At 39.1% G+C, this 17,155-nt stretch overlaps 1 protein-coding gene across 1 annotated transcript in view; it reads right to left on the bottom strand.

Annotated features, from left to right (window-relative positions):
- SLC7A2 (solute carrier family 7 member 2) overlaps nucleotides 1-17,155 on the bottom strand; it is a 54,760-nt gene that overhangs the window by 17,958 nt on the left and 19,647 nt on the right. The window contains exons 2-3 of the mRNA XM_019664756.1: nucleotides 932-1,322; nucleotides 273-462 (exon numbers count right to left, since the gene is read on the bottom strand). Of these exons, the coding sequence (XP_019520301.1) occupies nucleotides 273-462; nucleotides 932-1,307 (566 nt within the window). The 5' untranslated portion in view covers nucleotides 1,308-1,322. The remainder of the gene's footprint in view (nucleotides 1-272; nucleotides 463-931; nucleotides 1,323-17,155) is intronic.

Here is a 17,155-nt window from a genome sequence, read left to right on the forward strand (position 1 = left end):
CACATCTCCAATCAGTATTATAAAATTGATGTGCCTCATCCTATTATTTAGTGCATTCCAGTTGTCATTAACCCAGAAGTGTTATTTCTACCACTCCACACAATTTAGATTTATTTTTGAAATAAACCTATCACATAAATTGTGTTCCTAGCCCAGTGGTGAGAACCGCAGATCTCCAATAATAACCTGAGTATATGCATATGCTGCCTACTCTTGGGAACTCGGGCCCCCATTTTAGTGGTAACCTATTTTCCTGGGACAATTAGTCTGGCTCATCATAGGGAGAAGTGTAATGGTTTTTCTTACCTGCTAGAAGTAATATAAGGCACACAGCAAAAAAGTCTGGATACTCTGCAAGGCCGGTATAATTTATATTGAAGTACGTCCTGAAAAACTGACCAATCTGTTTGTTAAGAAGTTCATCAAAGGTGCCACTCCATGCTCTTGCAACACTTGACGTACCTTCCCAAAACACAGAACATTCAGAAAATGCAAGGTTACTGGGAGAAAATTAACATAGCATCAATTGCTACTCTATTTTAGGGTGAACTTGAGCTAGTTCAGACAGAATTGGGCAGTTTAATCACATATAAAATTATAATTTAATAATTATATAATAGTAATCAAATGCTAAAGTCCATAAGTGTGAAATCAGGTAACTTTATGTGCAGTAATGAACTACAGTGCTGTGGTTTTTTATAAAAAAATAGGTTTTCATGTCCACTAAGACGCATATTCACAGATGAAGCAGAATCACCCAATTGTGCAGTTAGGAGTAGGCATTTTAGAGATGAGAACATGGAGACACCCAGGGATCAAGTGATTCACTCGCTCACATAGTGGTTAACTAAGATAGACCCACAATGGAACCCTATGGACTCTGTCAGGAGGGCACTATTCCACACCATCTGATTGATTTTTGGAAACCTACCTATTACGTAAGATAAAATGAGATTCCAGCCAGTGATGAAGGCCCATAGCTCTCCAACAGTGACGTAAGTGTACAAGTACGCAGACCCAGTCTTGGGAACTCGGGCCCCAAACTCAGCATAGCAAAGGCCTGCCATCACGGAAGCAATGGACGCAATGAGGAAGGAAAGGACGATGCTGGGGCCAGAATCGGCTTTGGCGACCTCCCCAGCAAGGACATAAACCCCAGCACCAAGGGTGCTTCCAACACCCAGAGCAATGAGGTCCACGGTGGATAAGCAACGGCTTAATTTGGAATCTTCTAAACTGTCCAGAACGACGATTTTTCTCCGGACCAGACGTCGGGCAAAAGACAACGCTGCTCTGCAGGGAATCATTCTGAAGAGGTCAACCTGAGGGAGAGAAAGACAGGAGGAGGTTAGGAGCTGATCTAGAATGATCAGCCCTCCAATCAGCCACCCAGGTTCTCAGCACAATTATGGCACCTGGATTTTTTTCTTTTTTCGCTTATTAAAGGTGTGGCCCAGAGCCATCAGAAGGACGGCTTAATAAGCCACAGCTGTGAATTTCTACAATTTCGCTCATACATGCCCTTTTATAAGAGACTGTGACAATGGCTTATTCGGGTGCAAAGGAATAGGAGCATGAATTTAAGTATGAATTTGTAGCAAAATACACATGCTTATTTATAGTTACTTGAGATCTCTAAATAAATAAATAAACCCAAAGTCCATGCCAAGTATCATGTGTTCTTTTTAAATGGAATGAATAAAGAGAGACAGAAAGTCTCACTCCACCTCTACCACCCCAGACAGATCCAAACAGCCTAACACTGAAAAAAATTATCAGGTTATAAAACAAAGTATGGATTTTAGTAAGAAAATGTATACACATATTACAGCAAAAAGTCTGAAGAAAAATATATCAAAATATTAACAGTACTGATCTTTGGGTTGAGGGCTAATTTTTACTTCTATGTATTTCATATAATGTGTATTATATATTGCTAATATGTATTTCTAATTTATCTCCAATGAATATGTGCAATTTATGTATAAAAGAAGTATCAAAATTAAAAAGCCCTACATGGCCTTGTTTACAGAGATATAACTCAGCAGATTAGGAAATAACTATGGAACAAGTAATAATAATAGTATACGAGGCCTGACAATTAAGTTTGCGAACTTGTTGCAATGATATTGCAATGATATTGCTAATAATCAGAGGGATTATTCACTATGAATTTGTACCAACTGAACAGTTAATTAAGTTTAATTTTTAAAAGTCCTGAAAAGGCTGTGTGAAAAAGTTAGACAAAAATGACCTGAACTTTTCATCAACAATTCATGGCTCTTGCATCACAACAATGCACCAGCTCACATGGCACTGGCTGTGAGGGAGTTTTTATCCAGTAAACAAATAACTGTATTGGAACACCCTCCCAACTCACCTGATCTAGCCCCCAGTGACTTATATCTTTACCTGAAGATAAAGGAAATATTGAAAGGAAGCCATTTTGATGACATTCAGGACATCAAGGGTAATATGACAACCACTCTGATGGTCATTCCAGAAAAAGAGTTCCAAAATTGCTTTGAAGGGTGGACTAGGCACTGGTTTCTGTGCGTAGCTTCCCAAAGGGAGTACTTCGAAGGTGACCATAGTGATATTCAGCAATGAAGTATGTAGCACTTTTTCTAGGATGAGTTTGTGAACTTAATTGCCAGACCTTGTATGCAGGTTCTCAGCAATAAAATCAAACGTATTTAACTGTTAAAAGTTCAAATTCATGTATGACTCTTCTACTGCATTATGATCTACAGAGATTGAATGTTAGTTATCCTTTTCAATCTCATTATATTCATTATCAATAAGCATGACTCATGAGATCACACATTTGAATCTTCTCCGACAAACTTAGAGGTTTTATATCCTAGAATATAAACCCTTAAACATTTCTGAACCTTCATCTATGCAAAAAAAAAATCCCTATTATTAAATATTATTTGATTTAAAAATAATAAATAAGATAATTTTTCTCTACTAAATCTAAGTCACTTGTTGCTCATAAGAGATATATTTCTGGGGCGTGAACAATCCAGTTTCACACTAAACCTAGTAGATAAAGCTAATTATTGAACATGATTCACAGATCAATACAAATGCAAGTCCATGATACTGAAAGCAACTCAAAGAATACAGAAAAAAAATCCCAAAGAAAAATGAAAATGAGTGGCAAGTTCCTTGACAGTAGCAACAAAGTTTGACACATCAGTATCTTCCAAACCACCTGACAGAATGCCAAGCATGATACTTCACAAATACTTGTTGAAAAATTTGCAAATACAGATGACATATCCAATTTTGTGATATTCTGGCTGCAAAAGTCAAAACCTATCAATACTTCTATAAATCAAATGGGTATCAATTTCTTCCCCTAACTAACCCTTAACTAGTTATTTCCCATATAACACATCTAGAAGTGAGGTAGAAAGTGTTCTGCTTAAAAACATAATAAATAAGTGAAAAGTTGAAATTATACAGAGGTCAACTGACGTAGGCGGGGGATGGAATTGAGGGTAGTTACTAAATGCTGACCTTGCTTAACATTTAGGTGTTTTTATACAAACAGAGAAGTGCAAAGGTCAAGATTTAGGGACCACTGCCAATGACAAAAGGCTCAGAAATGAAGATCCTTTGAATTTCATAATGATTTAAGATCATCTGAGAATGGGACACTTCATACACAACTATAAGAAACAACTGATATACAAAATGAGGCACACCTGTTTCTTATTTAACTAAATAAAACACTCTCTTGATAAAGTACTTGACTAACCTCATTTTTATGAAAAAAGACACAAATTCTGTAACTACTGCACATTTAAGAGAAGGGATCTGGAATAAGGCAAGGAAAACTAAGAAGAAATTTTGGAGCGTGAAAGGATTGTGGGTGAGCCTTTATTTATTTATTTAATCTTTTTATGGTAATTTAGTCATAATGTTGTTTGTGAAAATTCTTTTTAACCCTCCCTCCGCCACACACACACACACACACACACACACACACACACACACACACACACACACACACACACACACACCAGCATAAAAATGAAAGGGAAAACAAGTCAACCAATAAACAAACCTTTGAAAATGTAAAAATAGTGAAAACTCTTATTGTTAACAGTTACCCAAAATGAATAAAAGAGTGGCCATCATCTCGATATAAAAGTGAATTGAATTCACTCTAGATTACATAGGAAGCAGAACTGTTTTTACAGAGAGATATAGCTGTAATCAGATGAGATCTGATTGCTACTGGAAAGTATTAATGCTAGGTTTTTCCATGTGGCCCTGAGGAAATAAGATAAAACTGGCATTTGTCAAGCATTCATTTGCTTTTGAGTAACAGAAAAGCAAACATTAGGAACTCTTCTCAGAACAAGTTATGCAATATTCTTTGCGTGCATTCTCAACTATGCGCAGCTGATAAAATACTGATTGCAAAAGCTATGACACAAAACCAATTTTGTAGAAATACAATGGGATGGGAGAAAAGCAATGTAAAACATACTGAGTCCATTTAATGAATCATTGTTAAACAAACGTTTATGAAGTCCTAGCAGGTGTATCATCCAGTGTTTAGTCAAGAAAACAAAAAAGAGGGCATCCCACAGTTGGGACCCCCCTCTCGTTTCAAGAGCTGTAACTTTCTGCTCTAATAAAACTATCCGCTGCTACAAACTTTAAAAAAAGAAAAGAAAAAAGAATCCTGTGCTTTGGTAAAGTAAGTTTTTTTGAAGACAGATTGATATCTGAAAGTAGAGCAGCAACAGGGGAATGAGAAAAAAAATAAGCTATTTGTGTTTAATATGAGAGATATAATTTGATATTTACATATTTAAAAGTTGTGTAACTCTCCCTTTAAAACATTTTATGAAGTTATGCTCCTTATGTGAAATGGTTATGACAACCTTATTCTTCTTTCTACAAGGTTCTTTCATTGTTGAAGAAAAACCCACTCATACCTATCCTTTGACTCAGGCCTGCATCCACTGTCCTTGCCTGGGCTCTGCGTACTGTCTCATCAACAAATAACTATGCAGGGAGAATACGCAGGGAATTTCAAGGTGATTCTGTGAGCCTGGAGAGAACAGACTTTGTTTTTCCAAGAGCAGACAAAAGATCCACACCATCATACCTGCTGTCAGCTACTGCAACTGTGACCAAGGGTTGGTATTTGATATGAAACCTATATACATGGAGTAATGACAATGATCTTGAATTTGGGAAAAGGCCTATGCAACACTCATACTCATGGCCTTAGCCTTAGAGAATAAAAGCTCTGATCAACATTCCAAAAAGATCACAAGTGATTCTGGTGATATCAGAAACAGATACCTTTCTTCAATAAACTATTATTTTACTAATTTTTACTAACTGCTAAGACAGTGGCCTCTCTATTGAGGAGAAAAATATGTACATATTCACCTTATATCTGAAAATATAATTAGCCAAAGGAAGCCTGGAAGGGATCTGCAATAGACTCTGCAGCAGAAAAATCCCTGAATGGTTTTAATGAGCCTGATGATACAGTTGGATATTCCTTAGCCCCCAACCCTAAGGATAACAGTTTCAAAACATCTAGCTCTTCAATGGAGCCCCTATTTATTCTTGCCAAAAAGCTAAATTCCTTCCTCAGCAACTTGGAAGCACCTCCTTCTCAAACTTCTTCAATCCAGGTTGTAAACTTGACAGTGTAGAATTTTAGGTCAAGCCCTGATGATAGGATGCCATAGAGCAGACTCCCTTTCAACTAACCCAGAAATGTTTCAAAATTTGAAAATCACAGTCAAAATTTGGTCCTGGATTTTCACTTTGGTTCAGAAGTTTGACGTACCATGTAGTCGCACAGAAATGAATCTTCCCCCTCCTCCCCTAAGTCAAAGCTGAAATTTCACACTCTGTCTCAGTATCACAGGCCCTGATAATAAATCTTACAGGAGCAAGGAGCTGTGGCAAGCAGGTGAGGCAGACATTACAATAAGCCCTCAACAAATCAGCTCACCCAAATTATAACTAAACTCTCCTTCCTTATTCGAGTTGCTAGAATCATAGTGAAGCATCTGCACTTCCTGTTTTTGGACTAACAGGAAAAAAGGAATTAAGCCATATATAACTGGGGTCTCTGTCCCTGTGTGTGTGTGTGTGTGTGTGTGTGTGTGTGTGTGTGTGTGTGTGTGTGTGTTTCTCTAAACTGGACCTTTTGGTTTTGCAATCTGCAAACTCAACATCAATTACATTTCTACAACTTTAAAGCTCAAAATCATATTTTCAAATTATGTGGTAGGCTAAATAATTTAATAAAAGGAGGGAAGGATATGGACACAATACAATGGAATTATGGACTTTTCTCTCATCTTTTTACTTACTTTTAATATGTTATTTTCTCAAAAAATACTCATACATCAAAAGTATAATGCAGGATAAAAGATAATCAGAAATGGTAACTGTTCACTTTGGTTAGACAAAAACCAACAACAATAAACCTTTGCCTTCAAACCTGAAATATTTATTTTTCTGGGAAACAAAAATATTTTTTTGTATACATTTCACTTATATTTGGTCCAAACTTAACTTTTCTCCAAATCAAATTGTCTGAACAATATCTCCAAAGTTTTCTCCAGATAGGCAAATGCAAATGTAGAAATAGGTAAAAATTAAACACACAATTTAGGCCATTACAAAGTCATAATCATTGTAGCAATAACAAATACATTTTCTCTTCTTTTACATCAAATCGGTACTACCAGGAAGTTAACCTGTTTCAAAACTTCTGATACAGAATCCAGACACAGACAAGCATCTTCCTCCTGAGAACAACCAGCAGCCAAACAGCCGAAAGAGAATTCTGGAAAGTTTGTAAAGGCAGCTGGTACTTCAAAACATGTGAATCTATTTAGCTTGGTAAAGGCAAAAACAAAGAAATAAGGCATACCTACCTACCTCATTCAAATAGATGCATAACAATAAAAAATTACGTGTCCAACTTTTGTTTTTAAGGTTAGAAAAGGGGGAAGTAAAAAATAAAAGTGAAGAAAAGAGCTCAGAGCCCTCAGCACCTGTGCAACTGGAGTTTCAGCCGAGTCAGCACTCCCTGTCATGGTAGAATGCTTCAGCACCAGGCAGACATCCATTTCCATTAGGTCTTGGCAATCTTTGGCTAACATATCACTCCAAATGCCAGAGGGTACCACCTGTTCCCTTTCCCCAACCAGCTTACCCAAGGAAGTGTTCTCTTCTAGGAACAGTCACCTTATACGTGCCATTTGAAAAATCAGGAGCTAACCTTTCCAAAGTTATTTTATACCTGTCACTACTCAAGTGCTATATGGATAAAATGGCTGGTGTTTGCTGAGCACTTACCATGTGCCAGGGACAGATCTCAACCCTTTTCATGTACTCATTCATTAATCTTCACAATATCCCTATAAGATCAGGACTATTGTGCATCTCATAATATAAATGAAGAAACTGAGGCATAAAAAGGTGAGCCAGTGTCACAGTTTGTATGTGGAACCAGGGATGAGCCCAGAGGTGTGACTCTGGAGCCTTGATTCACAGCCACTTGGTTGTACAGCCAGAGAGCCCAGTCACTGCCCACTGTCCACACCTTCTTGGATGAGAATCTGCTATTCCCACAGCACTGTCCTCCCACCCCCCAGCCACAGGTAACTGGCCTGGCTCAGGGTTAAATCTCCGAAGCTGGGTACATTCACTGATATTCTTGGAAACCTGAATAACATGACTGAGTTGGTCAGATGATCCAGTGCGCAGGCTGAAGTCATGCAGGCTGGGGGTCAGTTGGGCACCACGTGGAAACCAAGAGCCTGGTGACAGAAGCCAGACCACAGCCATTCAGGAGGGTAGAGATGGGAGACTCTGCAGCCCCAGCTGCGAGATTCGGAGGGGTAGCACGGGTCGACTTTAGTCTTCCCCCAGGCCCTGCTGTCCTTCCTGATGTTGTGAGACTCCCCGGCATCCTCTCAACAAAGTTCCTGTTCACTTAAGCTATTTTGAGCCGTCTCTGTTCCTTGGAACTGGAAGCCACTGATGAAGGTCAAGGTGGCACTGGGAGGGCCTGCTCTGCCTGGCTCCACTTGATTTCAACCCTTCACATACAGTTTCTGCTATCTCCTGCCATTTCTGGTGGGTTTCCTGATAACTGCTTTTCTTTCCAAGAGCAGACTTCCTGATGCAATGATTTGAATTTGCTTAGGTATTCTTCCTATAAGGGGCCGACAGAGTTGAATATGCATTAAACCTGCCTTTACATCCACCCGCAGATACATATGCCTTCTACCTGAAAGAGGCAGGCAGAAGAAATAGTTTATTCTTAGATGTACAATACATACAACCAATCTGGGCTCTTGTAACCCTGTTTCTCAACACCCACTACTGACCAAGGGGCATCCTTCACCTAGCCAGGGTCCCAGGATTAGCAAGTAAGGGCTTCGGAGTACTTACTAATGATGTTTAAACCACTTTTTTTTCCCACCAGTGAATTATAATAGTAAACCCATAGACCAATTATTCACCTAATGAAGGGAAGGATAGTGACGGAAGCATTGTAGATACTTTATCCTACTGGAGAAGAATTTTAAGAGCTTCCCGAGTCAGAGAAGTCTCCCAATACCTTTGCCTTAAGACTTTAATATTAATGCATTATTTTTTTTGTTAAAAATTCAAATTTCTTAAAAGTACTTCTACTAGTTTATTAGTTCCACAAATCCTTCAGTGCTCACTGCTAGGCACTGAAAGCCCCATGAATAAGGCTGCCATAACTCCTCCCCTCAGGGCACTTACATCTTGTGAGTGGCACAGACAAGAGTCAGAGCAATACCGTAAAGGGATGCTTGTGCATAAGGGGAGGGGGAGCACAGTAGGGCTCTTAACTCAGGCTCTGACTGGGATTCAGGAGGTCAGAGAAGCTGTCCTGGAGAAAGCTATGTCTAATCTGAGACCTAAAGGATGAGTGGGAAGGAGGCCAGGAAGGGACGTAGGAAGTACGAGTGTTCTAAGCACAGGAGTGGCAAGTGCCAAGGAACAGACGTAGTTTTATACATTGAGAGCTTAGGGGCTGGGGGAAAGCTAGAGGTTAAGTAGGAGGAAGCACAACTCCTAGAACATAATGAAAACTTCCATGTCAAGCTCTTTGAACTGTCAGAAAACACAGTAACATTTGGCAGGATGTTTTCATGGAACAAGCTATTCTAGATGAGTGAGCCTTCTAGATTACTGAAGTTTATATCTCTAAATCCTTGCCTATTGCTGATCAAATCTTGCCACAACTTAGTGATCCTGCTAAGTGCTACAGAACTTATTATGGTAGGTATCTGCTATGGTGACAGGGGTCCAAACAGCTCATCTTTACAAAAAAAGTGATTCATTCTGTTACTTCTCAAGAAACTGCCTAAAAAAGACGAACACAACTGTTTTAAAAACAAGTGAAAAAATATTCACTATTACCTTCATTCCAATTTAAATCCACTGTCACACAAATTAGAGCCAACTCAAAGATAACCAACAAAATCCAGGAAACCTGGAGGACTCCATGCTCCTGCTGACTAACAGCCATCACTCAGGATGTTTTTGTTTTTGTTTTCATTTATTTCTGGATTAGTAGCTGAATTTCAGATTAAAGATGCTAGAAGTATGTTCATGGACCAGGAGGTGTGTTAAAGTACCAGAAAGCTCTTTTCATCTGAGAGCAAAGAACTGAGGTATGCTTTACAACACTAGTTTCCTCTAATCATTCTATTTCCAAATACAGCCAAAGTTCCTCTCAACTCACCACCTACACCCCTCCCAAAGAGCTACCTAATTTAATTCATTGTTAGAATTAAGCCATTTTTGTTTCAATGAAAGGTAAAATTGCCTCCATCAAACTGTGGCAGAAAAGGAATTCAACAAGAACTCACACATTTATTTTTAGTACAAGTTCAAGAATTTAGGTGGATAATATACAGAATGTACTTATGGTTTTGCTGGAAAGTTATTCCTTGAAAAATGGTCATTTTTGAAACTGTATTTTGAAAAGTATGTTCTGATTTGTTACTTCTTAAAATACAGAAACAATGTATCACCACAGATTTTTATCATTAGCATCTTGGCAGATTGTTGAAATACTCATTGGCTGAGGTTTGGAAGTTCATGTTGGCTTCAAATAAATCTGAATAAAACATTTCTATTGTGTGCTCAGAGAAAGCAATTAAAACTGTGCCAGTTCTTCATCACCATGATTCACAGCCTCTAAAATTTAAGTTTAGAATATGCAAACTAAGGATTTTAAAAATCGAAACAACTTGAAATGAGGTCCTTAGAACTGAGGTCTGACAGTTTTGTCACACTTATATTCTTACTTATTAATATGTCATAACTATAAACACTTTCTCCAGCTTAGGTCTTCATCAGACTTTTTCTTAATTTGTATATTATTTCATAGACTGAATTCAACCTATCAATTACTTAATGGACTGTCAATTTTTCTAAAAGATCAAGCCTTAGAAATTTCAAAAAGAAAAAAGGAAATGTTCTAAATGCAATTTCTAAACAAAATTCCAGGGAGCAGTGGGCACAGGCTGAGGGAGCAAAACAAATACAAGTGACCATCCCCATATCACACCCTTGTGGGTGAGGGTCCAGGGTACCCTTAAACAGGAGGGGTGTCCTGTTTAGACTTGGGCTGGGGGTGGGAGCAGCAGGGGAGTCTTCCTGGGGGAGCCATAATTGATCTGATTTATTATCCATTCTTCCATTTCAGAATTCATTTAAAAAAAAAGCTTGAGGGCCGGCCGAGTGGCGCGTTGGTTAAGAGCTGGAGGGCCCCGGTTCGGATCCCACACATGAGGGCCAGTGACACTGCCCTCTACAGCTAAGATGCTGAACAACAGCTCAACTTGGAGCTGGGCTGCCATGAGTCTCCAGCGATGACGGCGTAGGCTGCAGCCCCTGTGGCAGTGGGTTGCCATGGGATACCGTGTGTAGCCAGCAGCCGCAGTGAGCAGCCTTCCAGAAGCCGGCGACTGATGTGCCTCGCCCGGGAAGAGCGCAATGATGGTGCCAACTTGGGCCAGTGAAGCAACGTCCTCCACAACTAGACTGAAGAACAAAAGGACAGCAACTTGTCTGTTCCCCTTCCCCCAATTCCCCAGCACTGTTCTCATTCCCCAATTCCCCAATAAAAAACTTTTAAAAAAAAAGCTTGAATACTGCCCAACTAGTCCTTAGAGCAAAGAGTATTTTCAAGAAAACCAACTGATTTTTTTTCTAATAACTAAGCAATAGCCATAATCTTTAAAATTCATTTTGAAATTTTCACAATTTATATAATCAACCATTTCTTAAAGTCAATTACTTAAAAGTTCAACTTTTCCTCTTCCTTACTTTATTTGAAAGAAAATTCATTTCTTGGAAATATATCCTGAATTTTATATAAATACTTAATAACAACTGAAGTTATTTCCCCAATAAATAGCAACAAATTATTAAAATGATCATATTTATCTGCAAAATCTTAATTAGAAGTTTCTGGAAACATCTATGTTGATTTTTAATTTTGAACAGCAATAGCTTAAGTTCTCATATAATTTAAAATTCAAATTATCTCAATCTTCTAAAAGCTCTACTTGGTAACCATTGATCAATAAGAGTTTTCTAAACAAATAATGTGTGAAACATGGGTTCTACAAGGAATATATAATTTGTAAAAATGAAAAGTATAGAGCATTAAAAGATCTGCCATTTAAGCTGAAATTTAAAACACACACACACGCACACACACACACACACACACACATCTACCACTCACAGTGTTGTTGAAACTTCTTTTTAAAAACACTCATTTTTAATCTTTTTGTTATCCAAAAATAAAACTATAACTTGGCCTTCTCACCTCTGAAACCTCTAAGATGGCTTTATATTACAATATGGCCATGGTACACCTGTAATATTAAAAGAAGAATCTAACAAGAAGATAAATAAACTCCCTTCATCCTTACACTCCTGTTGCTGCTTTGCAAAGAGCTGTTTCATCTGATCGTCAGAATATTCAGCACTAAGATGCAGACAGAGGAATATCATCATATCTTGGGCTCTGACTCTAGCTATGTCCAGGAAAGCAGCACTGTTATTTCGCACGCCAGACTTTAAATGATGCCTGGGAAAGGAAGCAACTATTTGAAACCATGCTGTGCAGAGATGTATAAATGAATTATTTTAGTCAAACAGAGTTGACTGTCCTTCATTTTAAAACATGCTTGTAAATGTTTACAAATATCAGCATACTCCTGAGTAACAAAATTATGAAATATACAGAACAGAATGAGTTGAATTTTAATGCTTTGGATCCATTTACTTACACTTCTATCTCATCCACCTCCCGCCAACTTCTCCAACTTGAACACCTCAGCCTGGGTTTCAAAACCAACCCTCCATCATGTGTCCTCAACCTACCTTCCTAGCCTTATATTCTCCACATGAATAGTGCAGTCCAATTAGTCCATCAACCCTGGAATGTTTGCATTCTTGTCCACACATAGGTGACAAGATTTAATGACCTGTGTATTTCTGGTCACTCCCTTGTCCTCTATGGGGGGTTCTGGTTCCCATCTTCGCCTAGATAGCTCCCACTCATCCTTGACACCCTCCCCCCAAGCTAAATTAGGTCGCCCTGTTACTTGTTCTCACAGCACTCTGTATTCTTGTGGCACTTTTTCTTTATCATAATTATAGTCAACTACTTGGATTGACATGTTTTCCTCCTTGTTATGGGTTGAACTGTACCCGCCCCCCCCAAAGATATGCTGAAGTCCTAAACCCTGGCACCTCATTGGGGAACAGGATCTTTGTCGGTGTTATCTAATTAAGATGAGGTCACTAGGGTGAGCCCTAATCCAATATGACTGGTGTTTGTTCATATGAGAGGAAACTGGCGTGCGAAGACAGAGACACACAGGGAGATGCCATGTGATGTCAGAGGCAGAAACTGCAGTGATGCAGCTACAAGCCAAGAAACACTTAAGTTTGATGGCCACCACCAGAAGCTAGGAGAGCTGGGAGGGATTCTCCCCTGCAGGTTTCAGAGGGAGGATGGTCCTGCTGCTGCCTTGACTTGAGACCTCTAGTTTCTAGAACTGTGAGACAGTCACATTTTTTGTTTTAAGCCACCCAGTTTGTGACTACTTTTTTTATGGCAACCCTAGCAAATGAATACACTCCTATAGACTAAAAGCTTCATGAAACCAAAGTCCGTATTTTATTCATTTGTTGCATTCCCAGTGTTTGTACTCACAGTGACTGAAATATAGAGAGGAGTGAAGTAAACATTTGCTCAGTGAATGAATGCCTCAGACTTAGTTTGTAGTCCACTAAAACCCTGAGGTCTTTTTTCCAAAAGATGTCTCTATAGACTGCTCTTGATTCCATTTTCTTTCACTGATTCTTTTAAAACCGAAATTCAGAATTTTAAGCTTCCTAGTATTTAGTATTATGTGTAATAAAAGTCGATCAATCAATATATTAAGCATCCTATCTTTATCTCACTGCAAATTTAATAAGCATGTCTTCTATCTTAATCCAAGTAAATGATAAAAATGGTTAGACCTGACAGGGCCAAGGACACAATACCACGGCACGCCACCAAGACTGTCCCTCCAAGCTGGTATTGACCCATTAATTAACATCCTGGGTAGTATATCACGCAACCAACTAGAATTACACATTTCTCTCCAACTTATCCCAAGGCTATCATAACACAGTAGTATGTTTAATGCTTTCCTGAAATCCTAATACATTATGTTTACACTTCCCAAATCCACCCATCTAATAACCACGTAAAAAGAAGATATGGAGTTTGCCAGGCATAGCTTGTTTTTGGTGAACTCATGCCTTTTGAAAAACAGTCACTTTTCTTCCAACTACATAGCTAAAACTGCTAGAATTTTGCTGGTGAACAGTGTTCAGCTCCCTGATCACACAGGTTTTTAGAATCTACGCTGGCCACCATTTTGAAAATAAAGGTAACTGCTTCTTCCCTTTCTTCCTTGTACTTCAGGGTGCCTCCAAGGTTACAGATGAGTGTTCCACACTCACATCTACAAGCTATTTACTTATTTATTTATTTATTTATTTTTAAGATTTTTTATTGGGGAACTGGGGAGATGGGAACAGTGCTGGGGAGTTGGGGGAAGGGGAACAGACAAGTTGCTGTCCTTTTGTTCTTCAGTCTAGTTGTGGAGGACGTTGCTTCACTGGCCCAAGTTGGCACCATCATTGCGCTCTTCCCAGGCGAGGCAGATCAGTCGCCGGCTTCTGGACGGCCGCTCACTGCGGCTGCTGGCCGCTCACGCTGGCTGCTGGCTACACACGGTAGTCCATGGCAACCCACTGCCGCAGGGGCTGCAGCCTACGCCGTCACCGGCGACTCACGGCAGCCCAGCTCCAGGTTGAGCTGTTGTTCAGCATCTTAGCTGTAGAGGGCAGTGTCACTGGCCCTTATATGTGGGATCCGAACCAGGGCCCTCTGGCATCCCAAGCCAGTTCTTAACCATCGCGCCACTCGGCCGGCCCTCTACAAGTTATTTTAATATCACGAGATATAAACTCATCCAGGCCTGAAATTGTGAACGAGTTTAAAGCAGCAGGCTTCTCTCTCACCAATTTGGGCTTCAGGTTCCCTTTCAGTTCTGTGTTCTATCCTCTAGTCAGACAGCCAACCTTCCTACAAAGACAAGATTTAGCAGCTCGACCTTCCCGCAGTCACCTTTTGGTACCACACTAGGTTCTCTCCCATTTTTCCTCCTTCCCAACTAAATATTTCATAAAGATTCAACTCAAATATTTCTTTGCTATTTTTTTTTTCAGATTCCTACCATTCACTTTATTCTCCCATCTTTTAAGTATGAGCCCCTCTAAAGAATTCCCATGGCAACCACAAAAAACCTTTCTGGTATCTTCCTTTCTTGTTCCTTACACTGACCATTTGATTAGGATTTTGATTGTATTTCTCTTTACTTCTTTCCAAATAGTATTACCTTTTAGGGTTGCCTACAGCCCATGTAGTTATAGTCCTATTTTCTCTGACTATTTAGAAATCTTCCTTTTAAAGATCTAGAGTACAAAGACTGAGACTATTAGCTGGTCATTTCAGAACATTCTAGGGTATAAGCAAATGATTTCCTATCACCAAGAGACAATTATTTTATGAATATGACCAAAAGTACAGCCTGTGAAAAATCTTTGAACCTCCTAAAGTCTCACTACTCAGCCTCCCTATTTCATTTATCTTATGTCAACAAAGACCAAGTTTGTTTAACAATCTTTCACAGGAAGGTTTCAACAATCCTACTTGCGGGAATGACCTTGTTTGTAAGCAGCAAAACAGCGTTTCATCATCTATGGCTCTAGCACCATCGAGTTGCTTCATGAACTCTGAGCGTGAGTTCACATGCACCCAATCGAAATTCTGCCATGAAAATTGGAAGGTAAACAGCTCATTGTTGAATTAAAACCCCAGCAAACAGACACTTCTGGATTATCATTTGTGCCTCCGTCAGGACCTGCTACTTCTACAGTTCAAATATCCAAACCCATATCTGTGTAATGTCTTTTCTCTAGGACATCTTTCTGTGAGTGTAAAGATAACTTATTAACGAATCAGAAGAAAACACAACAAACACTAACTATAACCATGATTTTTTTACCACTTTCTTGTTTCATATGTAAAGTTTTTGGGGTTTTTTTTTAATTTTAGCTGAGCCATCCTGCCACCTGTTGACAGCTCAGTGGCAGCTCAGCTCGGGCTGGGCATCGAACTGCTGTTGCTCAGAGCTCAAACTCTTGAGCGAGCTCTTAACCAACTGAGCCACTTGGCCGGCCAGTTTTGTTTTTTTTTTTTAAAGACTTCTAAACACTTCCTTTTTCTTCAAATAGAGAAATACTCAGAGCCAAAATTTCCTTTCTAATGGGCCAGTCCCAGAGTCTAGCACATGAAAGACACACAGTGAAGGATATTATTCAACTTTAAAAGTCAAAGCAAACTTCTCTGGTGGGCTGAAAGGATAATAACACAAATGTGGGGAAAATACAGGGTGAAAACGGTTCCACGTTAGATTACTTTATCTACATGTAGGAACAGAGTCTAGTTCTCAGTCATCCTGTACTCTTTGCCCCATCAATCAATTTCTCCACTTTCAAAAGTTAAAGTGCTATCATTACACACAGCAAGTAAGCACTGGGAAACAAATCACATATGCTAAGAACTTTTTCCTGAAGACATATTGTGGCTCTGTATTTTTCCCCACTACAAACAAACTCGAAAAAAAAAATCAGGGCTAGATGTGAAAATCACAACTATGTATATAAATGGATAAACACTTCAGCTAATTATTTTTCTCATTCCTGGGGTGGGAATTAAAGGGGGAAAAGGAGGCCAATTGCTTTTCATTTGCCCCTTTACAATGGTAACAACAAAACAGCTACATCCCCATCCATCCAGGCATCAAAAAGAAATTTAAGTGGCCCTCAAAATTAAACACTTTAAAATTTCTAATGAGATTCAGGTGTAATTATAATATTAACATTCACACTCACCCGATCCTATAGCTAGTAATAAAAGCAGACTTGTGAAAGCAACTCAGTATGGAAAGAGCTTAGGGTTTTGGAGACAGGCAGAGTTTGCCTCTCATTTTCTCACTTGTAAAATGATATTCTCATAAGGCTGTTATGAAGATCAAATGAGAAAATATATGTGAAGTGCCCGCTACCGAGTAGGCACTCAATGGATGGCAGTTGCTGTTCATTTATTATAATATAAAGACGTGTTTGACATTTATGTTTTGGAACACCAAAAATAATCCATTTATAAAAGCCACTTACTTTTTACCTAAAAAAGATTTGTAGATATACAGAACTTAAGATTTAGATTCAAAGTACTGCCAGTCCTGTACTCTAAATTTAAAGGAGAAAACTGAGGCCCAGGGATGTTTTCCGGGTGCACAGACAGCTAATGAGATTGGCTCAGGATCCAGGTTTTGCTATCTGTAGATGACACCACGTGGCTTACCATGCTGCATCCTATCTTCAACTATTCATGACCATATGTGGTGCCTTGCAGTGCTCTGAAAGGAAATGATTTACTTACAAGCTAGGTGACCAATGCTGC

Source organism: Hipposideros armiger, unplaced genomic scaffold (genome assembly GCF_001890085.2).
Source record: "Hipposideros armiger isolate ML-2016 unplaced genomic scaffold, ASM189008v1 scaffold_430, whole genome shotgun sequence".
NCBI classification, from domain to species: Eukaryota; Metazoa; Chordata; class Mammalia; order Chiroptera; family Hipposideridae; genus Hipposideros; species Hipposideros armiger.